The sequence below is a fragment of the Bombina bombina genome, chromosome 7 (genome assembly GCF_027579735.1).
Source record: "Bombina bombina isolate aBomBom1 chromosome 7, aBomBom1.pri, whole genome shotgun sequence".
Taxonomy (NCBI): domain Eukaryota; kingdom Metazoa; phylum Chordata; class Amphibia; order Anura; family Bombinatoridae; genus Bombina; species Bombina bombina.
In genome coordinates, this window is record NC_069505.1 from 293108881 (window position 1) to 293136688 (window position 27808).

The 27808-nt window shown below is 38.9% G+C and overlaps 1 protein-coding gene across 1 annotated transcript in view; it reads right to left on the minus strand.

Annotated features, from left to right (window-relative positions):
• Positions 1 to 27808, minus strand: part of TASOR (transcription activation suppressor) — a gene marked incomplete in the record, with an annotated part of 188224 nt that overhangs the window by 153490 nt on the left and 6926 nt on the right. Inside the window, 5 exon segments of the mRNA XM_053720850.1 lie at positions 5502 to 5533; positions 12045 to 12172; positions 14131 to 14286; positions 23365 to 23456; positions 23599 to 23671. Of these exon segments, the coding sequence (XP_053576825.1) occupies positions 5502 to 5533; positions 12045 to 12172; positions 14131 to 14286; positions 23365 to 23456; positions 23599 to 23671 (481 nt within the window).

A 27808-nucleotide genomic window follows, 5' to 3' on the forward strand; every position in this document is an offset into this window, starting at 1 on the left:
AAAAATTATGTAAAGAGAGGACCACGTAGCCGCCTTATAGATTTGTTCCATAGATGCTTTGTTCTTAGAAGCCCAGAAAGAATAAACAGCACAAGTAGAATGTGCCGTAATTCTCTCAGGAGGCTGCTGCTCAGCTTCCTCATAAGCTAATGAAATGATACTCCTCAGCCAAAAAGAAAGCAGTTACAGTAGCTTTTTTATCTCCTGTGCTTACCAGCTGCGACGACCAGGGTTAACCTACCCTGCGCCAATCACTTGTTTGGCACATAAAGGGTTAACAGACCCTTTCTACCGTCACTAATCTGTCACAGTCCAGCCACTCCAGGAAAGCCTGTTACTTAGTTCAGTGGGTGCAAGGGTTAACAACACTCTCTAGTCTGTCCTAGACTTAGAAAAATTACCCAATTACCCTTTTACTGCTACTGAAACTAAACTAAAACTATATCTAAGCTGCCACCACTTACAATTTATTGATGGGGAAATCCTAAGGAAAAACCCAGACCTGCACATTAACTCTCAGAATACAATTTAGCAAAAATAATCTAAAAACAGTCTTAATACTACCAGTCTCTTTCAGTAACTTGGTTCAAATATTAGACAAAGGCAAAATCTTAATAAAGGAATTATTTATTATGCAAAAAACATTATGCACAGTAAAAAGTTGTTAACAAGTAGAATTATACACAAGCAAACAGTTTTAAAATAAAAAGGAGAAATAACAGACACCTAATACTTTCCTAGCTTTGGTATCTGTGCCAGGGAGATGGCAGGAAAACCGGCCACTCACTCTGTAGTATACAGCCTCCCATAAAGAATGAACACTTGAACTGTTAAACACAAAATTCTTATACATGTATACACAAGATCAAGTTGCTTGACCGAACCTTCTTTGCAGCGGGGTCTAGGGAAATACCCACCCCTCTCTTTTACGACCGGTCATAAAGCTCTGCACCTTTTACTGAAATCAGCACTACATCCATGTTGTGAAGCAGACGTTCCCTTAGAGAAGAAGGATTAGGGCAAAAGGAACTACGATATCCTGATTGATATTGCGATCAGAGACCACCTTAGGAAGAAAACCCATTTTAGTATGAAGAACAGTCTTATCCGCATTCAAAAGAAGATAAGGCGGGTAACACTTTAAGGCAGATAATTCTGAAATTCTACGAGCAGAAGAAATAGGCAACAAGAACAAAAATTTCCAAGATAAAAGTTTAATATCTAGACTCAAACGGATCCCCTTAAAGAACACGAAGAACCAGATTAAGGCTCAAGGGAAGAGCAACACATTTAAACACAGGCCTAGTTCTGACCAGGGCATGAACAAAGGACTGAACATCCGGAAGATTGGCTAACTTTTTGTGTAACAAAACCGAACGGGCAGAAATATGGCCCTTTAGAAAACTAGCCGATAAACCTTTCTCCAAACACTCTTGGAGAAACAAAAGAATTTGAGGAACTCTAATCTTGTGTCAAGGGAAACCTTGAGACCCGCACCATGAGAGATAGGTGTGCCAGACCTTATGATACATCCAAAGAGTAACAGGTTTACGAGCCTGGATCAGAGTGTCAATGACCATATCCGAGAAACCCCTTTTAGACAGGACAAAGCGTTTAATATCCACGCAGTCAGCCTCAGAGAATCTAGATTTTGCTGAACAGACCTTGAAGAAGTTCTTTCCTCAGCAGTAACCTCCGTGGAGGGGAGGACGACATCTACACAAGATCTGCAAACAAAGTCCTGCAAGGCCAGGCTGGAGCAATTAGGATCACAGAGGCTCACTCCTGTTTGTATGCAGGCTATGACTCTGGGAAGAAGAGCAAATGGAGGAAACACATACATCAGACTGAACTCCCATGGAACTGCTAATGCGTCCACCAGTACTGCCTGAGGGTCCCTCGATCTGGATCCATAACTGGGCAACTTGGTATTGAGGCGAGAAGCCATGAGGTCTATTTCCGGAACCCCCCACCAGAGGTTAATCTCCAATACCACCTTCGGATAAAGAGCCCACTCTCCTGGAAGGAACATTTGTCTGCTCAGATAGTCCGCTTCCCAGTTGTCCACTCCTGGGATGAGAATGGCTGAAACGTGACAACTGTGAGACTCCGCCCACTAAAGGATGCGAGAGACCTCTTTCATAGCCAGGGAACTCTGAGCTCCACCCTGATTGTTGATATAAGCCACCGATGTTATGTTGTCCGATTAAAATCTGATAAAACAGACAGAACTCAGTTGAGGCCACACTACCAGAGCATTGAAGATAGCTATCAAATCCAGAATGTTTAAAGCAGAGCTTTCCAATCTTTTCATGTTGGTGACACTTTTTAGACCTACATCATTTCGCGACAAAGTAATTCAGTTGTACTAGCAAACAGGAGGTTAAACTAACTTGTTTTAAGAGATAAGGACACATGCATAAATTATATAACAAAAAATTTATTTACCGGTAACAGTATGTATGTGCAGGAATTAAAAAAAAAAGTTTATAAACACCAATAGCTACTTACTATTTTAATGGGATGTATGAGGTTGATGGGATTAACAGTTACTGAACATTTCGTGGAATATTAGATAAAGACACTCGCATTTCATCTGCAAGCAGCTGTCCCACTCACTGACTACACATGCAGTCACAAGCCGATTGAGACTACACGTGCATTCAGGAGCCAATGCGCCATCAAAGCCGCCAATGGGAATAGTTTCAGTTCCCGCTGAGCTGCGCCAATAGATTAAGATGATCTGTGACCCACTAGGTATCAATCATGTGTCAACCATGTGATATGCGTAGCAGGCAGGTGGAAAGTCGAATCCCAATTTTTAAAAAAAATTAAATTAAAAAAAAATTTGTCCTGAAGAAGGGACACACCTATACACTGCTGCCGACATACTAATGTGTCACGACACACAGTTTGGAAAGCACTGGTTTAAAGGGACAGTACACTAAAATTGTTTTTATATTAATGTATTTTCAATGACTTGTTATACCAGCTGCAGAGTATAAAATGTATGAGAAATGGCATTTTCAAGTTTGTGTATATGAAGTAGCTGGTTTTGTGCTTTTAAACCACAGAATATTACAACGGGTTGAACTTCAGGTAATATATCTCATTATGTTATCACTTTCTTTACACACACTTACTTCATTATCTTATATTTGTTTGGAAAACTAAAGCTTAATACATAAAGAGAACAATGGAAACATTATCTTATTACTTAACTATCCTGCACCCCACTGAGTTTAATTTACTCTGCTGGATGTGTTTACTTAGGCTATTCAATAGCGGAGACTCTAGTATCAAAACTTTTAGTATAGGTTGGGAAACCACAAGCTAAATGAGCTATTTCAAAGGCCAAAATAGGCCTAAAGGAGCTACTTGTAAACAATGTAATACACTCCAGCATGTTAAATGGATCATTGGGAACAATTTAAATGGGAGAATTTTTTTGGGTGAACTGTCCCTTTAATGGGAGAACCAATTCCTCCAGCAACCAGGATCCCTGAGCTCTTAAAGGACCCCAAACTGTTCCTAAGCCTGAGAGGTTGGCATCTGTAGTCAATCTCCCATGATGGTCTCAAGAAGCACATGCCTTAAGATAGATGATCCTGACAGAGCCACGGAGAGATTCTTTTATGTGGTTGTCTAGGACGATTCTTTGAGATAGATCCAAATGATTTCCGTTCCATTTTCTGAGCATACATAGTTGAAAGCACCATTTTCACCTCCTCCTAATTACAGAGGCAAAGAATGACAAGGGGAGTATAGGTAGTGGGAGGATACTTAAAAGGGACAGTATACTATAAAACTGTTTTTCCCTTAATGTGTTTCCAATTACTTTTTTTTTACCAGCTGCAGAGTATAAAATGTATGAGATTTGCTTTTTGAATGCTTATTTGCGTATATGAATTAGCTGATTTTGTGTTTTGAAGTTACAACCTAATAAAATTGGTTGAACTTGTAGGTATAATCAGATCTCATTACTTTATTAGATTGTGTACATATACCTGCTTCTTTATCTTATATCTGTCCGTAAACCAATCACCAATACTTGTAGAGAACAATGGAAAATTAAAGGGACATGAAACCCACATTTTTTCTTTCACGATTTAGAAAGAGAATGCATTTTTAAACATCTTTCTAAGTTAATTCTATTATCTAATTTGTTTTATTCTCTTGATATTCTTTGCGGAAAAGCAAATCTAGATATGCTCAGTAGCTGCTGATTGGTTACTGCACATAGAAGCCTCATGTAATTGGCTCACCCATGTGCATTGCTTTTTCTTCAAATAAGGATATCTAAAAAATGAAGCAAAATAAATAGAAGTAAATTGTAATGTTTTTTAAATTTGTATTCTCTATCTGAATCATGAAAGGAAGATTTTGGGTTTAGTGGCCCTTTAACATTTTATTACCTTATCTCTTCAAAAACCCACTGGGAGTGTAATTTCTTCTACTGGCTGTGTTAACACAGCTTGGCCTTGAGGCCAAAAACTTTCAGGATGGGTGGGGATACCACTGGCTAAATAAACTATTTAAAATGCCAATATAACGATAATGGAAATACTTGTAAACAATGTAATACACTCCAGCAGGTAAAGTGGATCATTGGGAAAAAAATAAAGGGGAGACAATTTTTGAGTAAACTGTCCCTTTAAGCTGTGGTTGGGGTGTTCTTTGCTTCCTCCTGTTGGCCAGACAGTGAATTTCCCAACAGTGATTGAATGGACTCGTGGACTCTCCATGGAAAGAATAGAGTAGTGCAGGAGATCACTGATGCAGAGTGAGACAGGATCGCTACTCAGAAAAGTGTTTAATGGTGGGAGGGAGGTATCCGCTACTACAGAAAATGTTACTGGAGGGGAAGGGGGCCCTAGTAAACAATCAATTGGAGTGGGGAGGGGTTAGAGAGCTGTTTAGGAAGGATCACTGAGGTTGTAGGGGGGATCCTACACTGCAGAAAATAAAATAAAAAATTGCCTTAAAACTTCATAGTAGCAGACTGTCTGCCAGTACCTAATATGGGGGTGATCGTGGGGGTGAGGGAGGGAAGATCGCGGTTTGCAAGAGATCAGGTAGGGATCAGGGTATGGGAGGTATCAGGTGGGAGGGTAATCTCTACACTACAGCTAAACTTAACCTTCCAAGATACCTGATTAACCCCTTCACTGTCGAGAATTTCAGTGTGGAGCGCAGCTGCAATTAGCAGCCTTCTAATCACCAAAAAGCAATGGTAAAGCCATGCATGTCTGCTATTTCTGAACAAATTGATTCCAGAGAAGCTTTTACAACCATTTGTGTTATGACTGCACAATTTCAGTGAGAACCCCAGTTTGTGAAAAAGTTAACAAATTTTTAAATATGATCGCATTATACGGCGAATCTGTGGCATGAAATATACCAAAATGGGCCATATACCAAAATGCTCTGGTCATTTGTGCATGTTTTTCTCTGAAATTCCCAGTCCTTAAGTGGTTAACATTTTAAAAGAATATACATACCTGCATATTTATCAGTGTTAATCACAGGGGATCTAGAAAATACAAAAAAAAAAAAACAGATAAATGTCAATAATATTAGAAATAATATAAAAAGTTTTTTTAGAAATACGAACATCAAAGAATACTAAAAACACATTGCAAAATCAGTGGTGGAACTTAAATGGACATAATACTCATATGCTATATACCTTAAAAGCAATGCATCATAACTGTAAAAAGCTGACATGAAAATATCACCTAAACATCTCTAGGTAAAAACAAAATGTATGCTTACCTGATGAATTTATTTATTTCTTCCTTGACTAGGTGAATCCACTGATCATCTCCAATTACTATTGGGAATATCACTCCTGCCCAGCAGGACGCGGCAAAGAGTACCATAGCAAAGCTGTTAAATATCACCTCCCTTCCCACCAACCCGTCATTCGACCAAAGTAAAAGGAGAGAAAGGAAGTAACAAGGTGCAGAGGCACCTGAGGTTTATAACACAAAAAACTGGCGGCGAGCCATGGACTCCGTGTTACTATTGGGAATCAATACCCAAGCTAGAGGACACAGATAAGGGAGGGACAAGACAGGGAACCTGAACTGAAGGCACCACTGCTTGAAGAACCTTTCTCCCAAAAGAAGCCTCAGCCGAAGCAAAAGTATCAAACTAATAGAACTTGGAAAAAGTGTGTAGAGAGGACTAAGTTGCAGACTTTCAAATCTGTTCCACAGAAGCTTCATTCTTGATTGCCCAGGAAGAAGAAACAGCCCTCATAGAATGAGCCGTGACTCATTCTTGATTGCCCAGGAAGAAGAAACAGCCCTCATAGAATGAGCCGTGACTCTCCGAGGAGGCTGCTATCCAGCAGTTTCATAGGCCAAGCGAATTATACTCTTCAGCCACAAAGAAAGAGAAGTAGTCGTAGCTTTCTGACCCTTACGTTTCCCAGAGAAAACAACAAACAGGGCCTAAGACTGGCGAAAATCCTTAGTCGCCTGTAAATTGTATTTCAACGCAAGCACCACATCTAGGTTGTGCAGGATACGCTCCTTATAAGAAGAAGGGTTAGGACACAAAGAAGGAACAATCATTTCTTGATTAATGTTACTATCCGAAACCACCTTAGGAAGGAACCCCAAATTAGTACGCATAACTGCCTTATCAGAATGAAAAATAAGGTAAGGTTATTCACACTGCAATGCCGAGAGTTCAGAGACTCTGCAAGCAGAAGAAATTGCCACAAGAAACAAAAAAACTTTCCAAGATAATTTAATATCTAAGGAATGCATAGGCTCAAACGGAGCCTGCTGAAGAACTTTAAGAACGAGGTTAAGACTCCAGGGAGGAGTAACAGGTTTGAGCACAGGCCCGATTCTGACCAAGGCCTGACAGAAGGATTGCATGTCTGGGACATCCAGACGTTTATGCAACAAAATAGACAAGGCAGATATTTGTCCCTTCAAAGTACTTGCAGATAAACCCTTCTCCAGACCCTCCTGGAGAAAAGACAAAATTCTAGGAATCCGAACTCTACTCCAAAAGAAGCCTTTGGATTCACACCAATGCAGATATTTACGCCACATCTTATGGTAAATTTTTCTCGTCACAGGTTTACAAGCCTGAATCATGGTCTCAATGACCAACTCAGAAAAAGCACGCTTAGGTAAAATTAAGCGTTCAATCTCCAAGCTGTCAGCTTCAGGGAAACAAGATTGAAGTAGGTTTTTTCCACATTGGGAGTCTCCAAGGTGGTAGAAATGACATACCCACTAGGTCTGCATACCAGATCCTGCGAGGCCACGCCGGTGCAATAAGGGTCACCGACGCCTTCTCCCGTTTCATTCAAGCAAAAACCCGTGGAAGGAAAAACGAACGGAGGAAATAGGTATGCTAGACTGAAATTCCATGGAACCGCCAGAGCATCTATCAGCACAGCCTGAGGATCCCTTGACCTCGACCCGTACCTCGGAAGCTTGGCACTCCGGCTGTCCCCATTTGAGAACCAAGTTGGCAAACACCTTCGGATGAAGTTCTTACTCCCCCGGGTGAAAGGTCTGTCTGCTCAGAAAATCCACTTCCCAATTGTCCACTCCTGGAATGTGGATCGCATATAGACAGCAGTTGTAGGTCTCCGCCCACTGAATGATCTTGGCTACCTCCGACATAGCCAAGGAACTCTGAGTTTCTCCCTGATGGTTGGTGTAAGCCACTGAGGTTATATTGTCCGACTGAAACCTGATAAACCAGGCTGAAGCTAACTGAGGCCAGGCCAGAAGAGCATTAAAGAATGCCCTCAACTCTAGAATGTTTATGGGGAGAACAGACTCCACCTGAGTCCAAGTCCCCTGAGCCTTTAGTGAACCCCAAACTGCTCCCCAACCCAGCAGGCTGGCGTCCGTTGTCACAATCACCAAGGTGGGTCTGTGAAAGTAGGTTCCCTGGGAGAGATGCTCCTGACACAACCACCAAGAAAAATAATCTTGTCGCCTGATCTAGATGTATTTGCGGGGACAGATCCGCGTAATCCCCGTTCCACTGCCTGAGCATGCATAACTGCAGAGGACTGAGGTGGAAACTGGCAAACTGAATGATGTCCATGGCAGCTACCATCAGACCGATCGCCTCCATACATTGAGCCACTGACAGCCAAGGAGAGGACTGAAGGGCCTGACAAGAGTCGAAGATCCTTGATTTTCTGACTTCTGTCAAACTTTTTCATTGATGGGGACTCTATTATTGTTCTCAAGAACACTACCCTTGTAGCTGGAATAAAGGAACTCTTTCCCAAATTCACCTTCCAACCGTGAGAACGCAGGAAGGATAACATCTCTGTGTGGGAGTTTGCTTGTTAAAAGGATGGAGCCTGAACCAGAATGTCATCCAGATAAGGCGCCACTGCAAAAACCGAACCACCACCAACAGGGATCCCAGGACCTTTGAAAAAATTCTGGGAGCTGTGGCAAGGCCGAATGGAAGAGCCACAAACTAGAAGTGCTTGTCTAAAAATGCGAACCTCAGAAACTTGTGATGATCCCTGAGGATGGGAACATGCAGGTACGCATCCTTTAAATCTACAGTCATCATGAATTGACCCTCTTGAACCAAGGGAAGAATGGAACGAATAGTTTCCATCTTGAAGGACGGTACTTTAAGGAACTTGTTTAGACTTTTGAGGTCTAAAATTGGTCTGAAGGTTCCCTCTTTTTTGGGAACCACGAACAGATTGCAGTAAATTCCCAGACCCTGCTCCTGCATTGGAACGGGAACTATCAGTCCCAGGTTGGGAAGGTCCCGAACACAATGTAAGAACGCCTCTCTTTTTATCTGGTCTACAGATAATCTTGAGAGCAGAAACCAGCCACTGGGAGGAAAGGTCTTGGACACTGTGTCCCAGGAATACAAACTAGAGTTCAACGCCCAGGGATCCTGAGCACCCCGAACCCAAGCCTGAGCGAAGAAGGAAAGTCTGACCCCACAAAATCCGGGGCGGACCCTTCATGCAGACTGAGTCAGCTTCTTAGCTTACTTCCCCTTGTTCCAAGTCTGGTTTGTCCTCCAGGAAGGTTTGAACTGATCTTGCTTGGCAGAGGGAGAGGAAGGCTTACCTTTGAAGTTTTGAAAGGAACGAAAATTACTCAGACGTCCCTTTTGTTTATTCCTCTTATGAGGGAGGAAATGACCCTTTCCCCCCGTAATGTCAGAAATAATTTCAGTCAAGCCCGGCCCAAACAAGGTTTTACCCTTGTACGGAATCGCCAAAGCTTAGATGAAACATCCGCAGACCAGGATTTCAAACATAAGGCTTTGCAGGCAAGTACGACAAAACCAGAAATGTTTGCTCCCAGCTTAATAACCTGTAGGGAAGCATCCGTAATAAAAGAATTTGCCAACTTAAGAGCCTGGATCTCCTACAGGGGGAGTGTCTGTCTGAATAGAATCAGACAATGCATACAAACCAATATGCCCGCTGCACTAGTGACGGTAGCAATACAAACCGCAGGTTGCCATTGTAAACCCTGGTGAACATATATCTTTTTAAACAACCCTTTGAACTTCTTATCCTTAAGATCCTTAAAGGAAAAACTATCCTCTATGGGAATAGTGGCTCTCTTAGCCAAAGTGGAAATTGCCCCTTCCACCTTGGGAACCGTCTGCCAAGATTCCTTGATAGTCTCAGCAATAGGAAACATCTTAAAAATAGGGGATGGAGAAAAAGGGATACCAGGTCTCTCCCGTTCCCTAGCAATAATCTCTGTAGCCCGATCAGGTACAGGGAAAACCTCCAACATGGAAGGTACATCAAAATACTTGTTTAGCTTGCTAGACTTCTTAGGATTCACTACGACCGTAGAATCGGAGTTGTCCAAGGTAGCCAAAATCTCATTAAGTAACAAACGGAGGTGTTCTAGCTTAAACCTGAATGATCAGAAGATTGAATTACACCGAGTCTGAGATTTCACCCTCAGTTGCTACGGAAGTATCTTCCTCCTCAGATTTCTGGGAGAGAACATTCAAAATAGCCACGACTGTGTCAGAAACCTTACTCACTGATTCTTTACATTTCCTCTTGCGTTTTCCCTGCAGCATGGGAAAAGCAGACAGAGCATCAGATACTGCAGAAGACATGAGGGCAGCGATGTCTTGCAATGTAACTCCAGACAGAGTTTGAGAGGAAGCGCAGGGCACTGCAGGTGTGGACGATAAAATTTGGGACACTTGAGAAAGCTGCGGCATATCTTGAACATTGTCAGAAGACCCTGGACAGCATCAGTCTTAGACAATGTTGGCTCAGAAAAAAGTCTATCCCTGTAAGTTCTCTCAATACATGAGGAACAAAAAGGGATTGGTGGTTCCACGTTAGCATCAAAACAAAGAGCAAGAAACATTTTGCAGGACCTTTTGGTCCATATCTTTACTCACAATTGATCAAATTAGAATGAAATAAATTGATATTTTAGGTTGAAATTAACACAAAAAAACGTTACCGTCTCTTTAAATTTTAAACTGTAACTGTTTTATTTTTGCTGCAAGAAAATAAATAAACTATCACAAACACTCCGGACAACCTCTTCACCTTAGCTTAACTGAGGTGCCTACCTTCCGTGCTGACACCGGAGTGTATATCCTGATAGAAGTCTGGACTCAACTTATAGCTGTAAACGCAGTCCGGTAACCGTAGCCCTTTTACAAGGCTGCAATGACCCTGTCTGCCCTCCGGAACACAGGAAGTGAAGGGGAAAAGGAGTGCAACAGAAACGTGCCGTCTCAGCTAGCCCCGCCCATCGTGGGCGTATTAAAATTAACCTCCCGGTCGGAAAAATGTGCTCTAAAGTAAAGCCGCCGGGAGTAAGTGAAACACACACCACACATGGAGCCATATCTCCTCGTCCCCAGTGCCTGCCATTACTGCCATTTTAAACATTATCCCCTAATTATATAGGAGAATGTCTCTTGTGTCCCATCAAATGATATTAAAGTGCCATAGTTTTCCTGCATATGTCCCTGAAAAATAAAATCAGCACTTACCTCCAGAAGGCAGCTCACTAGGTCTGAGAGGCATGTTCCCTCACATGGACCTGAGGAAGAAAAACAAAGACTGAGTAATCTTACTCAGGCTTTCAATGTTAGGGCAGCATTAAATACATGGGAGGCGCAGTGAGGATTGTACCCCACAAGTTCCCATTGCTTAAAAGCCACCACTGCTCTACTGAAGAGACTGACATGGGCTACGGCAGACTTGCACTGCTGAAAAATAACAAAATTTTGCTTGAAGAATCTTCTTCCAAACACCTTAACTTTACCACCTCCTTGCTCTTGATGTAGGCAAAGAGAACGACTGGGGTTGGAGGGAAGGGAGGTGATATTTAACAGCTTTGCTGTGGTGCTCTTTGCTGCCTCCTGCTGGGCAGGAGTGATATCCCCAATACTAATTAGAGATGATCCGTGGACTCACCGCGTCATTAGAAAGAAAAAGATATTTTACCTCAAAACTTTTTCAGCTCACAAGAGTTAGTGCACTATAAACATACTTCAGCTGCTGTCCAGCTGCAAGTTGGGAAAAAAGATAGCCAATGAGCAGTGCTGATGTCACACTTTGATTTGTTGTGATCTCAGAAGATTTCTCTGAACTCTTGCGATATTTTATAGTAAAATTCCTTAAACTGAATAGGAAATTAACATGAATGTGCCTGTGCTTACAAGTCCTAGGACTAGAATCCTGATTGGCTGCTTAAAGTCTCTTTAAAGTGAATACTTAAGAAGTTTTTAGGTAAAATATCTTATTTTGAAATAGAGATGTTCAGGTGATTTTTATAGTCAGCTTTTTACAGATATGCTGCATCAAGTGTATATGCATGTGTTGGACTTTCATATAGATGCAAATCGTGTTAGCATAAACTATCACTATAATAGTGAGCATTTCTTAAATAAAAACAACCAAAAATATATAGTAAGAGACTCTAATGGATTAGCAGTATATTTTATGCACCAATTATGTTAGATTAAAAAAAGACGGATGTGGAAAAAAAACTTGGTATTATGCACTCAACACATACCCTGACAAAAACAAAGATGGCTGTCGAGGTGTCATCTCTTCTTTGTATCCAAATAAAACAGCAGCAAATGGACAAACATGTCTCGGTCTCTTGAGAATCTCATCAAAGCCATATTCATAAAAGTAATACTGGGGTTAAAAAAAGGCTGTTAGCCATATAAAATACGCATTCCAAATAAACAGTAAAATAATTTATAAAGTAAAAAAGGGGATATGAGCATACCATTTAAAAAAACAAAGTTTCCAATTTACTATTATAAAATTTGCTTCATTCTCATGATAGTCTGTGTTGAAGAGATACCTAGGTATGCATCTGGAGCACTACATGGCAGGAAATAGTGTTGTCATCTAGTACTCTTGAAAATGGATAATTTTCTTGCAAAACTGCTGCCATATAGTGCTCCAGAAATAGGTTGGCTCCTATGCATGTGTTCCTGCCTGGATATCAAGAAAACAAAGAAAAATTAATAGAAGTAAATTAGAAAGTTGTTTAACCGGACATGAAACCCAAAAATGTTCTTTCATGTTTAGGTAGAACATACAATTTTAAACAACTTTCCAATTTACTTCTATTATCAAATTTGCTTAATTTTCTTGCTATCTTTTGTTTAAAGAGCAGCAATGCACTACTGGTTTCTAACTGAACACATGGGTGAGCCAATGACAATCGGTATATCTATGCAGCCAATCATCAGCATCTAGAACCTAGTTTCCTTGCTGCTCCTGAGCTTTCCTAGAGAAACCTTTCAGCAAAGGATATCAAGAGAAGGAAGCAAATAGAAGTAAACTGTAAAGTTGTTTAAAATTGCATGATCTTTCTGAATCATGAAAGAAAAATTTTTGGGGTTTCATGTCCCTTTAAAATTGCATGCTCTTTTTGAAACTTGAAAGACCTTTAAAGGGTCATTGTAATGATAAAATAAAATGATCTAATTTGTTAATTTTTCACTAGTCCCGTGGGTAAGCTATGTGTTTAACTTCAGCAAAAGGATTAAATACATTGTTAAAAGTACTGTTTGTGACCCACAGAGTACTGAAACAGTACGAAGGGAGTAAACCGGTTTAAAATGTTACAGCATCTATATACCCTTAGTCAATGTACCAGCATTTTTTTATGATTGTCACCTTTGGCATTCCTAACACAAATCTGCCACCACTGGAATAGAATATAGCCCTTCATACATAATTAGTATTTTAGCTAATTTAGATGCAACCTATGCATCATTTAATAATTTAATGCACTATACATATTTACTTTATATTTTCTTACTTCATACTGATTTTGCAAAAAAATAAAATTACAATAGCTACATTTGTTCATGTGGTCAAAGTGTGAAGGCATTAGAAATCTAGCACTTCTGACGCTTCAATCCAGTTATAGCTTCAACTCAAAAAATAAAAAAAAGCAATAAAATCAGACAATTTTGCACTGCCAAACAGAAAAATAATTCTCCAGTTTTAGTTCTTTTGCTGAACATAAACATACAATGCTTCCTAATACACATATAAACATTTTTTTTTACAAAGTACAATGCACTATTTGTTAGGTGTAATAAAGAAAAACTGAGTTTCCACATTTGTAATTCTAGGGAGTTCCCCCCCATTATAAAAGATAAATTGCCTGCAATTGGTTTGATCACAGGTACTTGAAAGGCTATTATAGTGTGGGGAAAATTGCTTTAAATTGTTATACAGAATGTATATTTTATCACCATTGACCCTTCAAATCTATGTATTTAACATCCCACACAAACAAAGGGTTTAAACACATAGGTGAAGTGCAGCTGGGGAGCTACAGAGAACTGCTGGTACTGAGCGAAAACTGCCACTGACCCAACCAGCAGCACTAGTTACATGACCCAGCTGTGCATATATCTTTGGGGAAGTTTTTGCTCAGGGCCAACAATTCTCAAACAGTACCCTAACTGTTTATTTAACCCCTTTGCTGGAGTTAAATACAAACATTTGCAGAGTCAATAATGATAAAATTAATTATTAGCACTAACAAAATGAGAACATGTCTTTTTCCCCAAAATGATCCTTTAACTCTTTCTTTCCTATACAAGAAAATATAGGGATAGTACTACCTGAGATCGTTCAAAAGCCCTGTAGCTCAACAATGTTGTGACATTGTTGATGTTTTTAAAGACATGACATTCATGTTTGGGCGCTGGATCCAATGCTCCGAATGATGAATCCATCTGGTTATGCCTCATCTGATCATATATGCCTTTAATTTTTCCCTTTTAACAAAATAAATAAAAAATAAAAGTAGAATGGTTATTCATTACAATTAAAAGCAGTGAACGTATTTAAAGGAACATGGTAGTAGTTTGTAAAGTCTGCATTTGTATACACGGGTTTTGATATATTTATTAAACTTGCTTGTGTTTTTTTAAAGTGACAGTTATAGAAAATTCTATATATAAAAACACATAAGATTGTAATTAAACGTTTAATAGAATTTCCCTATACAATTGTTTAAGCAAAAACGTTCCTGGAAAAGGTTATCAATTTAAGTGATAACTTTTATTGTGCACAAAGAATATGTACATGTGTCTTCTGCAACACCATTCTAAAGCCATGCCTGCTCAGAGTGCAGCTGGTGGAACGGATAATGACTGTATATGGCTGCACAGAAAACATTTATGTATGCTGAGAGAACAGAAACACTGGCATCTTTTACTACAAGTATTTTTTGCTAAAGAACAGCATTTCGATTTATAATATTCCTATAAACATATAAAATATTTTTTTGCTTCAAAAATTTTACATTAAAGCATTTTGATTTGGAAGAAAAAGGAAATGCAGTGAAACCACAAAAGCATAAGAACTAAAAAAGTAGGGTTGCACCGATACTAGTATCGGTGCCGATACCAAGTATTTGCACGAGTACTTGTACTCATGCAAATGCACCGATACTTATACCGATACCTCCACTTCCTACCCATATGCTATCTTGTGGAGTTTTTTCAAACTGCATGTTCCCATTTAATTTTAAGCTGTAGTGGAGACTCAACTAAAAATGGTTCACTTCTGTTCGGCCAATACAAATTGCTGTTGTATTGTATTATTGTAAGAGATCACTGTACCTCGTTCAGACAAACCCTTGAAGTACTGGGCAGATAATAAACTGAGATTTCCAGCTCTGACTAAAATGGCCCAAAATTATCTTTTTGCCCCATGCAGTAGTGCTGAAAGTGAAAGACTGTTCAGCTTAGCATCAAACGACATTAATGATAGCAGAAACAGACGTATAGCTGAACATACAGAGATGCTTCTGTTCCTTAAAAATAACTTGCCACTAACTTTTGAAAAATGATTATAATTGCTAGATTGCCTGTTATACTGCTAGTTCTTATCTTGCACAATTATGCTCAAAACATACTGTACTCTGAGGACATCCTTAGCTTATATAATTGCCGGAAGAGTGTTCATAGGAAAAATTAATTCCTATGAACACACATCTTACAATAATAGGACTAGATTTAGATTACATTTGATATATAAGCTTTACCAATGCTCTGTTCACATTTCCAACTCAATAGACTGTAATGGAGTTGGACATGCAATGAGAGCATTGGTAAAGCTTACCAGTCAAATGTAAGCTAGCCCATAGTGTTCCCCATGTTTAAACAGTGCACTGGTATATTTTTTACTGTATTGCACTTTTGGTTGGTTGTGATATTACATTTGTTATTTATTGTTGTTATTATGAATATATTTTAATGTAATATTTTTATTTATAAACATGTTCTGTGAAATTTCTACGAGTTTTTACAACTTTGTGACAACAAGCAAATAAAACTGTTTTATTATTTCATAATGTTTTTTGAGTTACAGTTCTTCATAATTATATAGAAGCTATCTTAACTCATTAGTCGGTATTGCTTGGGACACTGTCACATGACTTAAAAAAGTATCGGTAATTGGTATCGGCGAGTATTTAAAAAAAAGTATCGGTACTTGTACTCAGTCTTAAAAAAATGGTATCGGTGCAACCCTATAAAAAAGGTTTATTTTTTGGAGGGCAAAGTGAAAAAATAAATGGTCTAATGTGTTAGAGCATTTTATGAATATACTGTTGCTTGCATATAACTATGTGGTCGAGTTTCAATCTGTCAATCCGGTTTATCTGCTGTTTTTTGACTCACAATTTTTCAACACTCGAAATATCACAACATTATTTATGTTTTGGAAAATAATTGGATATCGAAAAAGACAACAATACAAAGTATGGACGTATGCACTTACTGAATTTAACACCTAAAGGCACTTGATAAAGTGCAAAATGGCTTTTTCAACAAGTATTCCAAGATGATTTGAAATAATCCTAATATATTGTGCATGTGCAATACACCCTAAAATGGCATGAGACACCATTTAAGATACATATTTATGAATATATAGTCTATATTTATTAAACTTATATTCATCACTGTAGTATAATCCACCAGTAGTGGGCAGGATATAAATTTACATATGTGTATGTATTAAAAGGGACACAATACCCATTTGCTAAGTCACTTTAAGGCGGTGCAGTGTAACTATAAAAAGTGAACAAGAATATAATACCTGAACATCTTATTGAAAAAGGAAGATATTTTACCTCAATTTTTTTTCAGCTCACAATAGTAAGTTCTCTGTAAACAGCTATGATTTAGCTACTTTCAGAGGCATGTTGAAAAGAAAAAAAAACAAAAAGCCAATCAGCTTTATAAGTGCCGTCACACGTGAGATTTAATAGCAAACTTCCTTAAACTGAGGAGGGAAATAACATGACTGTGCCTGCACATGCCAGAGGCACACTTCCGGGACTGGCATCCTAAATGGCTGCTTAAAATCCCTTTTCAATGGGATGTGTCTACTAAGGAACCTTTTAGGTAAAAGATCTTATTTTTTTACATAGAGATGGCCAGGTGATATTTTCTAGTCCGCATTTTACAGACATGCTGCATCACTTAAGTGCCTCAAAATCTGGGTACCATGTCCCTTTAATAGACATATTTGTGATAATCTAGTACAGGTAAGAAGACCTGCATAAATGTGAGAACAACAAAATCTCAACATCTAGAAAATGTTTTTAGTAATTGTGTTCTCAAAAATGTTTGCTTTTAATTTTATATTCACATTTTGTTGATTGTAATTTACAGTACGTCTGTCAACTGAATTTTCGTAATCAGGATTTAAGAGTTTGCCGTTCCATCTTGTTTATTGGCAACCAAGACTTTCTTATTGCATGGGTTTACAGAAAACAGAAGTCTCAAAAATCAAGTTTTGAAAAAAGGAAATTTATGCTTACCTGATAAATTTATTTATTTTACGATACGACGAGTCGACGGATTTCATCCTTACTTATGGGATATCGCCTCCTGGTCAGCAGGAGGAGGCAAAGAGCACCACAGCAGAGCTGTATATATATATAGCTCCTCCCTTCCCTCCCACTCCAGTCATTCGACCGAAGTTAGGAAGAGAAAGGAAAAGCCAAGGTGCAGAGGTGACTGAAGTTTAACAAAAATAAAGACCTGTCTTAGAAAAAAAACAGGGTGGGCCGTGGACTCGCCGTATCGTAAAAGAAATAAAATTTATCAGGTAAGCATAAATTTCCTTTTCTTTTACAAGATACGAGTTCATGGATTTCATCCTTACTTATGGGATACAATACCAAAGCTATAGGACACGGATGAAAGGGAGGGACAAGACAGGAACCTAAACGGAAGGCACCACTGTTTGAAGAACCTTCCTCACAAAAACAGCCTCGGATGAGGCAAAAGTATCAAATTTGGAAAAAGTGTGAAGAGACGACCAAGTTGCAGCCTTGCAAATCTGTTCAACAGAAGCATCATTTTTAAATGCCCATGAGGAAGCCACAGCCCTAGTGGAATGATCCGTAATTTGTTTAGGACGCTGCTGTCCAGCAGTCTCATATGCAAAACAGATGATACTCTTAAGCCAAAAAGAAAAAGAGGTAGCCGTAGCTTTCTGACCCCTACGTTTCCCAGAAAAAACAACAAATAAAGAAGACGATTGACGAAAGTCCTTAGTCGCCTGCAAGTAAAACTTCAGAGCACGGACTACGTCCAAGTTATGTAACAGACGCTCCTTCTTAGAAGGATTAGGACACAATGAAGGAACAACAATTTCCTGATTAATATTTTTGTAAGAAACAACCTTAGGAAGAAAACCAGGTTTGGTATGCAACACTACCTTATCGGAATGAAAAATAAGATAAGGAGAATCACATTGCAATGCCGAAAGCTCAAAAACTCTGAGCAGAAGAAATAGCAACCAAAAATAAAACTTTCCAAGATAACAACTTAATATCTATGGAATGTATAGGTTCAAACGGAACCCCCTTGAAGAACATTAAGAACTAAATTCAAACTCCAAGGAGGAGCAATTGGTCTAAACACAGGCCTGATTCTAGTCAGAGTCTGACAAAAAGATTGAACATCCGGAACATCTGCCAGACGCTTGTGTAGCAAAATAGATAAGAGCAGAAATCTGTCCCTTTAAGGAACTTGCTGACAACCCTTTCTCCAATCCTTCTTGGAGAAAAGATAAAATCCTAGGAATCCTAATCTTACTCCATGAGTAGCCCTTGGATTCGCATTAATAAAGATATTTACGCCATATCTTCTGGTAAATTTTTCTAGTAACAGGCTTGCGTGCCTGAATCAAGGTATCAATGACCGAATCAGAGAACCCTCGCTTAGATAAAATCAAGCGTTCAATCTCCAGGCAGTCAGCTGCAGAGAAATTAGATTTGGATGATGGAAGGGTCCCTGAATGAGAAGGTCTTGCCTCAATGGAAGCTTCCAAGGCGGCAGAGATGACATGTCCACCAGATCGGCATACCAAGCCCTGCGAGGCCACGCAGGAGCGATGAGAATCACCAAAGCCCTCTCCTGTTTGACTCGAGCAATCACCCAGGGAAGGAGATCAAATGGAGGGAACACATAAGCTAGATTGAACGACCAAGGCATCTATCAGTTCGGCCTGAGGATCCGTGGACCTTAATCCGTATCTCGGCATTCTGACGAGACACCATAAGTTCCAGCTCCGGCCTGCCCCATCTGAGAATCAGGTTGGCAAAGACCTCCGGATGGAGCTCCCATTCCCCCAGATAAAACGTGTGTCTGCTCAAAAAAATCCCCCTCCCAGTTGTCCACTCCTGGGATGTAGATTGCCGACAGATAACAAGAGTGAGCTTCTGCCCACTGAATTATCTTGGATACTTCTGTCATCGCTAAGGAACTCCTTGTTCCTCCCTGATGATTGATGTAAGCCACAGTCTTGATGTTGTCCGACTGAAATCTGATGAAGTTGGCCGAAGCCAACCGAGGCCAAGCCTGAAGCGCATTGAATATTGCCCTCAGCTCCAGAATATTGATGGGAAGCAGAGACTCCGACCGAGTCCACACACACACTGAGCCCTCAGGGAGTTCCAGACTGCACCCCATCCTATCAGGCTGGCGTCCGTTGTCACTATCACCCATGAGGGTCTGCGGAAGCACGTCCCTTGGGACAGATGATCCGGCGACAACCACCAAAGAGAATCCCTTGTCTCCTGATCCAGATCTATTTGAGGAGACAAATTTGCATAATCTCCATTCCATTGTCTGAGCATGCTCAGTTGTAGAGGTCTGAGATGAAAACGAGCGAACGGAATGATGTCCATTGCTGCCACCATCAATCCAATTGCCTGCATGCACTGAGCCACTGACTGCTGAGGATTGGACTGAAGGGAACGGCATGTATTCAGAATTTTTAACTTTCTGACTTCCGTCAAAAAGATTTTCATGGATAAAGAATCGATTAGAGTTCCCAGGAAAGGAACCCTTGTCTGTGGAATTAGTGAACACTTTTCTAGGTTCACCATCCACCCACGAGTCAGCAGAAAGGACAGGACAATGTTGGTATGAGACTTTGTTAGTTTATAAGACGACGCCTGGATCAGAATGTGGTCCAGATAAGGCGTCACTGAAATGCCCCGCGGCCTGAGAACCGCTAGCAGAGATCCCAGAACCTTTGTGAAAATTCTGGGTGCTATGGCCAGACCAAAAGGAAGGGCCACAAATTGAAAATGGTTTGTCCATGAAGGCAAACCTTAGGAACTTGTGATGATCCCTGTGTATAGGGATATGAAGATATGCATCCTTTAGATCCACCGTAGTCATATATTGTCCCTCCTGGATCAACGGAAGAATGGTCTGAATAGTTTCCATCTTGAAGGATGGAACTCTGAGAAACTTGTTTAGGCTTTTGAGATCTAAAATGGGTCGAAACGTTCCCTCTTTTTTGGGAACTACAAATAGATTTGAGTAAAACCCCTGAATCGGAACGGGGTATATTACTCCCATGAGGGATAGATCTCCTACACAGCGTAAGAACGCCTCTCTTTATCTGGTCGACAGATAATCATGAAAGAAGGATCCTTTCTCTGGGGAAGGAATTTTTGAACTCCAACTGATACCCCCGAGACACTATTTCTAGTGTCCAGGGATCCTGAATGTCTCTAATCCAAGCCTGTAGCTATAGCCCTGAGAAAAAAATAGCACACACTGGTACCATTTAAAAATAATAAACTCTTGATTGAAGAATCCAAACAAACACCTCACTTTACCTCTTCCTATCACTAACACAGGCAAAGAGAATGACTGGAGTGGGAGGGAAGGGAGGAGCTATATATACAGCTCTGCTGTGGTGCTCTTTGCCTCCTCCTGCTGACCAGGAGGCGATATCCCATAAGTAAGGATGAAATCCGTGGACTCGTCGTATCTTGTAAAAGAAATTACTATTTAAAATAATTAGAACCTAACGTTGTCATTTTCTTACAGTACCTTGTAAGTTAGAAGCTTCATTATTTACAGTATGAGAACGGTTAAAATACCTATATAAAAAAAAAGGATATAAGTTGTGGCCATTTTCATCTTATGGACAATAATTTCCTGTAGTGTTCTTTGTGATTTTAGATGAAAATCTTACCAAATTATAAAACAGGGTTGTTGGTTGTTTTCTCAAACAATGATTGAGAAATAAATAAAATATTAAAAGTTTAAAAATTATGCAAACATGCTCAGTATACCCATCATGCATCTATACACAAGTGGAATTCATATTGTTTTAGTAGTGATTGACAGCCATTCTCAGTTAATATTACCATTATGGGTAGTGGAGATTGAAGATCGTGGAAATTATCAACCTAGGCTGCGTTTGACTTAGATTGTGATCATTTTGATAAAAAAAAAAAAAAAAAAAAAAAATCACCAAACAAACACACCTGGCAATTTTTAAAAGATTAAATTGACCCCTATGTTTAACTCCTTCAAAGAGGTTAAACACATAATTACAATCATCTTTGTAAATTGCTGTGAAAACAAAGGGATCCATTTTCATGTCACTAAAGTCATAATATAATTTTTAGTTTACACAGAGCAAGCAAAAAAAAAAAAAACTTTTAGAAAAACAAATTTTCCTCCATTGTCTCGGCTTGATAGAGAAAACCTAGATAAAGCTCATGAGAACTCAGGAGTGTAAGGGATAGAAAACTTTTATGATTCAAACAAATAATAAATCCGTGAAATAAGTTCATATTAACAAGCGTTTTGTTTTTTTGCTTTCAGTAGAAATGCTTTTGTTATTGCAAGACAAATAGGCAGCAGTGTATCATAGCTTAGTTTGCTTTGGTTCTTTGCTCTGAGCACTTGTCCTTGAAAAGATACATAGCACACCATACGTTTTTAATAACTTTATATTAGATCCCCCCAAAAAAACTTTTAATTTTATTAACCACCTGGCTAAAATGTAATATTCAGGTAAAATTAGCTAACATAACCTTTCAATGTTTATTGATCAAATTACCATAAAATAAATGTATCTTACATTATGTAATTAATTTGTGCTTTAGATAGAAGACAATGTTTTCATATTACAAAGTATTACATCACCTCCACCCAGATACTTCATAATGTCACCCAGCTGGCAAAATTTCTGTGCAGAACACAGTATTACAATTTTATTTCTTTAACAGTATAACCACTTATGAAAACTAATCATAAGTGATGTCTAATATATATTTGTTTTAATAAAATGTGAAGGGAGGGAGCTACGTCACTGCTTGCTGAAGGGGTGTACTGTTTTTACAGAATCAAAAGCAGTTGGTTAAGGACAGAGATGAATTGTAACATGAATATTTGATTTTCAGAATCTGTGGGTGGAGTTTTTTCTTTATTGAACATCAACTTGTACACAGTCTGGTAATTAACTTGTGTCCTGTTCAGAGATGTTGCTGAGACATCTTCCACAGACTGTGTGCCAACTGATGACGTTCCTTTAAATGTTTGGATACCATGTTTGGTGTGACCTAACTGCCTGACCTTGCATGCCGAAGATACGTATTGCTGAATGTATAATCACTGCATTGTTTAGTAGTATAAGTTTAGTATAAGTTTACAACAGTGATTATTTCACAGAATTTTAGTGCTAAATGGAATACTAACAGGCCCATTTATCAAGCTCCGTATGGAGCTTGAAGGGCCGTGTTTCTGGCGAGTCTAAAGACCGCTGCTTCATAACCCTGTCCGCCTGCTCTGAGCAGGCGGACAGGAACCGCCGGAAATCAACCCGATCGAATACGATCGGGTTGATTGACAGCTCCCTACTGGCGGCCGATTGGCCGCGAGTCAGCAGGGGGCGGCGTTGCACCAGCAGCTCTTGTGAGCTGCTGGTGCAATGTTAAATGTGGAGAGCGTATTGCTCTCCGCATTTAGCGAGGTCTTGCGGACCTGATCCGCAGTGTCGGATCAGGTCCGCAAGCCCTTTGATAAATGGGCCCCTTGGTGTTCTCCCTGGTGCAAACAAACTACATATCCTTTGCATTATATGGCAATAGTGTTTGAAACAATGCATATTACATTCTTAGAAACATTGTCACTAACACTTCTGCCATAGAATGATAAATACGCAAGCATTCTCCTCAGCTTCTATGAGCATATCTAAATTTAGCAATACTAATAAAACAAAGCAAATTTATTAATAACAATAATACTATTTTGAAAGTTTATTAATATGCCATGCTCAATCTAAATCATGAAAGTTTAATTTTAGTCTAGTGTCCCTTTAACATTTACACATATTCTATACCACTAAAAATATTTAGTTTTGATAAAATAAGCTGGCAGAAACAATATTCAACAGAATAAGTTTATTTAAAATATATACATTTTTATTTGTAAACATAAAAATTAACTTAACTGTACAGATTAGCTTAATCATCATTTTACCAGTTTAAAAATCAAGTGTTTGATAATAAAAATTACCTTTATAACTTTAAATATAAAAATATTGCCAGTTGTCCCAGGATCCAAAGGATTTGCCTGCAGTAAGTCTGAAAACCTAGACAAGTAAATTCCTGTAGAAACAAATATTTTAGAATGGTTAAAACTAGCTAAGTGTAAATTGCTAAATGGGAAAATAAATATTAAAACATATACACGTACATGTACTGAAACTGTAGACAAGATATAAAAGATCACAAAAAACTGTTTACTTACCCATTGATGACTTGCCAAGAGTTGTTAGTTTAGAATGCCCCACAATGAGACCTCTTTCAGATATAGTATTTACCTAAAGAAAAGCAAGCAAGTCAGTGTAATCAATTTCTACACCATCTTAAACATCTAGAAAAGCTATTTGGATATTAAAGATTAGTGCCCTGATGGTTTAAAAGACAAGTCCAATTCTGAAAAAAAAGCTTTATTTTGAAGCTTAAAGGGACACTGAACCCAAATGGTTTTTTTTCATGATTCAGAGAGACAGAGCATGCAATTTTAAGCAACTTTCTTATTTACTCCTATTATACATTTTTCTTCGTTCTCTTGCTATCTTTATTTGAAAATCATGAATCACGCGATTACATGACCAAACACGTGATTTCATTTTTTTACTTAACTGTTTACATTGTGACTTTGTTCCGATGTAAACAAATAAGTCAAGTCAGGTAAGGGGTAATAAAATGAATTTATTTTTTTGTTACCATTATATGTTTTGTTTGTTTTTTGCTCTTAATTTTTTTTTTCTACCCTTGGCAATAAAGGTCTTAAATATAAAGTAGCAAAATAGTTCTAGGAAAAAATACCCTGGGGTGTCTCAATTCTATAAATATATAATTTTGTGTATCAGTTTTGAATCGGGTGACTACTATTTAAGCTTACAATCTAAGCATAGCAAATTTTTGTTTTAAACCGATCATTCCATCTTTGTAGTATTTGGCCTATATTTGCTATAACTTAGAAACAACATAATGAATTTATGACTATAGTTTTAATTTTTGAACTCTTTTTAACTATTAAAAATTCCTATTTGTTATTTTATAACTAAACATATAGGGTATCATAATAAAGGTCTGTTTATCTGTTACTTAAAGGGACATTATACACTAGATTTTTCTTTGCATAAATGTTTTGTAGATTATTCATTTATATAGCCCATACAGTGTAAAAAATATAGTTTTGCTTATTTTTACATAACATTGTGCTGATTTTCAGACTCCTAACCAAGCTCCAAAGTTTTAGACGTAGACTGTTGTCTACCTACTCCAGCTTGCTCCTGTTTGTGTAGTCTTTTCATATGCAGAAGAATGGGGAGGAGGGAGTGTCTGCTCTTTTGGCTATACAACCACTTTCAACTGGGAGCTTCTAAGTAATTTTTTTAACTGTTTTATACTGGATTTTTATATCAGTATCTGTGCATATTATTTTTTTAAAAGTAGTGTCTATTACATGCAATTGAATACAAATTAGTGTATACAGTCCCTTTAACAAAAGAGACGAAAATGAAGTGAAACTAATAGTAAGCAAAAATGCCTTCGTCATTTAAGAAAAACTGGAAAAGATCTTGATCCTTTAGGAGTTAAACGTCAATCCCTGCAAAATGGTCCTGCCAGCCAAAACTGTGAGCCACAAGGCATATTTGTGTTGGCAACTATAGCCAAAGGCAATATACTGTATATTTTAGAGGAGTGGAAAGTGTAACTGATAATAGTGATTTAAAAAGAGTGAAATAGTGAACATTTAAAACTGGTATGTATAAGAATTATGTTTGAGGAAATAAAATTATTCTAATGTTTCATATCTCTAACTCATATAGTGTACTAATAGGGCTGCACGATTAATCGCATATGCAATTTAAAACCACGATTAATCGTCGTGATTTAAAAAATTATGTTGCGATTTTTACCCCGCCCTCTATGACATACAGGAGGGCTGACTGTAACTGTTCATTGCGCGCGGGCTTCTGTAGGGAGAGGAGGAGGGGGGCGAGTAGAGAGGAGCAATTTTTTTCCCCCATTTCTGCTGGATCTCCTGAGACTCCCGATAGTGGAAGTTTACAGGGACCTAGTAACGCACAACAAAACAGGTAATAAATATAACCTCATATTGATGGATACCTTGCAATTGCATTGATAAACTGCTACCGCCACACATTTAAATGTGCAAGCGGTTGCAGATAGTGGGCGGCCAGCCTCTTAATGGAAAATACATTTTACAGATGTGACAGGCATATCTCCGTTCCATGTAACAACTTGTTTCCATCCTGCTTACACACATCTCACCGAGACTTCTCAACACGCAGCCGCTGCCTGTGTGAGCCACCTCATCAGTATAACTTGCCCCCCTCGAGTTTTGCTTTAACCTGCCAAACTGTCATAACATTGTGCTGGCGGGCGGCATTTTTTGTACTTTCAGCTGAGGCCGGGTACAGAAGCTGCACCACATTCGATGGGGCTCACACCATTTACAGGCAGCGGCGTGAGGAGAGGTCTCAGTGACATGTCATGGGTGGAAGCAGGGCATGGAAATTAGCTGTTACAATGGTCTGAGGATATGCCTGTCACACAGAAGCTTATGGGATCAAATGTTGGAGATGCACCTAGTTTCAAGCAATCACTGCAGACTCCAATGAGTTTTTAATGGATTTGTGCATTAAAAAGAGCAAAGGCTTGGATCATAATATACATTTGTATTGCAGCATACTAGATATATTTGTGTGTATATGTATATAAAATTAAGGCGTTTATTTATAATAAAAAAAATTAAAAAAAAAATTGTGATTAAATCGCAATCGCAATTTTTTGGGTACAAAATCGCGATTTTCATTTTTGCCCATATCACCCAGCCCTATGTACTAATATACTATAAATTACCTGTAGAGTTGTCATTTGATGCAAAAGAGAAAGACTTTTTATATTATCTATTAACTAAAAGGACATAATACTCATACGCTAAATCACTTGAAACTGATGCAGTATAACTGTAAAAAACTGAGAAGAAAATATCACCTGAGCATCTCTATGCAAAAAAAGGAAGATATTTTACCTCACAATCTCCTCAGCTCAGCAGAGTAAGTTCTGTGTAAAAAGTTTTACTCCACTGCTGCCCAGCTGCAGGTAAAAAAAAATAATAATGAAGAAATGAACAGCAGCCAATCAGCATCAGCAGTGCTGAGGTCATGAACTCTTTTACTGTGATTTCATGAGATTTCACTTAACTCTCAAGAGATTTCATTGTAAACTTCCCTATACTGAATAGGGAAATAAGATGAGTGTGCACGTAAGCTTGCTCCTTCCGCTGTCCCGGGACAGACATACTGATTTGCTGCTTAGAAGTCCTTTACAATGGGGTGTGGCTACGGAGGAATTTTTGAGGTAAAATAGCTTTCTTTTTTACATAGAGATGTTCAGGTGATATTTTCTAGTCAGCTTTTTATAGCTATGCTGCATCACTTTCAAGTGTTTTAACATTTGGGTATCATGGCCCTTTAACTGGGCTAGCTTTAAAGTTGAATACAAAAATGCAAGCATTACAGATTCTGTTCCAGTAATGTTATTGTTACACTGCTTGCATTTTAGTACTACTATTACAAGTCAATTGTAGGATAGCACAAATGCATAGCCATTTTAGCACACTAGCTTTCCTCAGGTGATAGATAACATACACTTAGATTACAAGTTTTGCGTTAGGAGGGGTGCGGTGCTAACGAGCCGTTTATGCTCAGTGCTCACTTGCAGACCGCGCTGGTATTACGGGTTTTTATAAACCTGGCGTTAACCACAAAAAAGTGAGCGAAGAGCAAAATTTTCCTCCACATCTCAACTCAATACAAGCACTGCTTACGTTAGAGGTGAGCTGGTAAAACGTGCTCGTGCACGATTTCCCCATAGGAATCAATGGGGGAGAGCTGGCTGAAAAAAAAAACTAACACCTGCAAAAAAAGCAGGGTTTAGCTCCTAACGCAGCCCCATTGATTCCTATGGGGAAATACATTTTATGTCTACACCTAACACGAACCCCGAGTCTAAACACCCCTAATCTGAGGCCCCTGTCATCGCCGCCACCTACATTATATTAGTAACCCCTAATCTGCCGCTCTGGACACCACTGCCACCTACATTATACTTATGAACCCCTAATCTGCTGCCCAACATCGCAGAACCCTACATTATATTTATTAACTCCTAATCTGTTGCCCCCTATGTCGCCGCAACCTAACTACATTAACCCCTAATCTGCCGCCCACGTCGCCACCACTATAATAAAGTTATTAACCCCTAAACCTAAGTCTAACCCTAACCCCCCCAACTTAAATAGAATGCCAGCTCAATCCTATTGGCTGATTGCATCTGCCAATAGGATTTTTTCTACCTTAATTCCGATTGGCTGATATAATTCTATCAGCCAATCGGAATTGAAGGGACGCCATCTT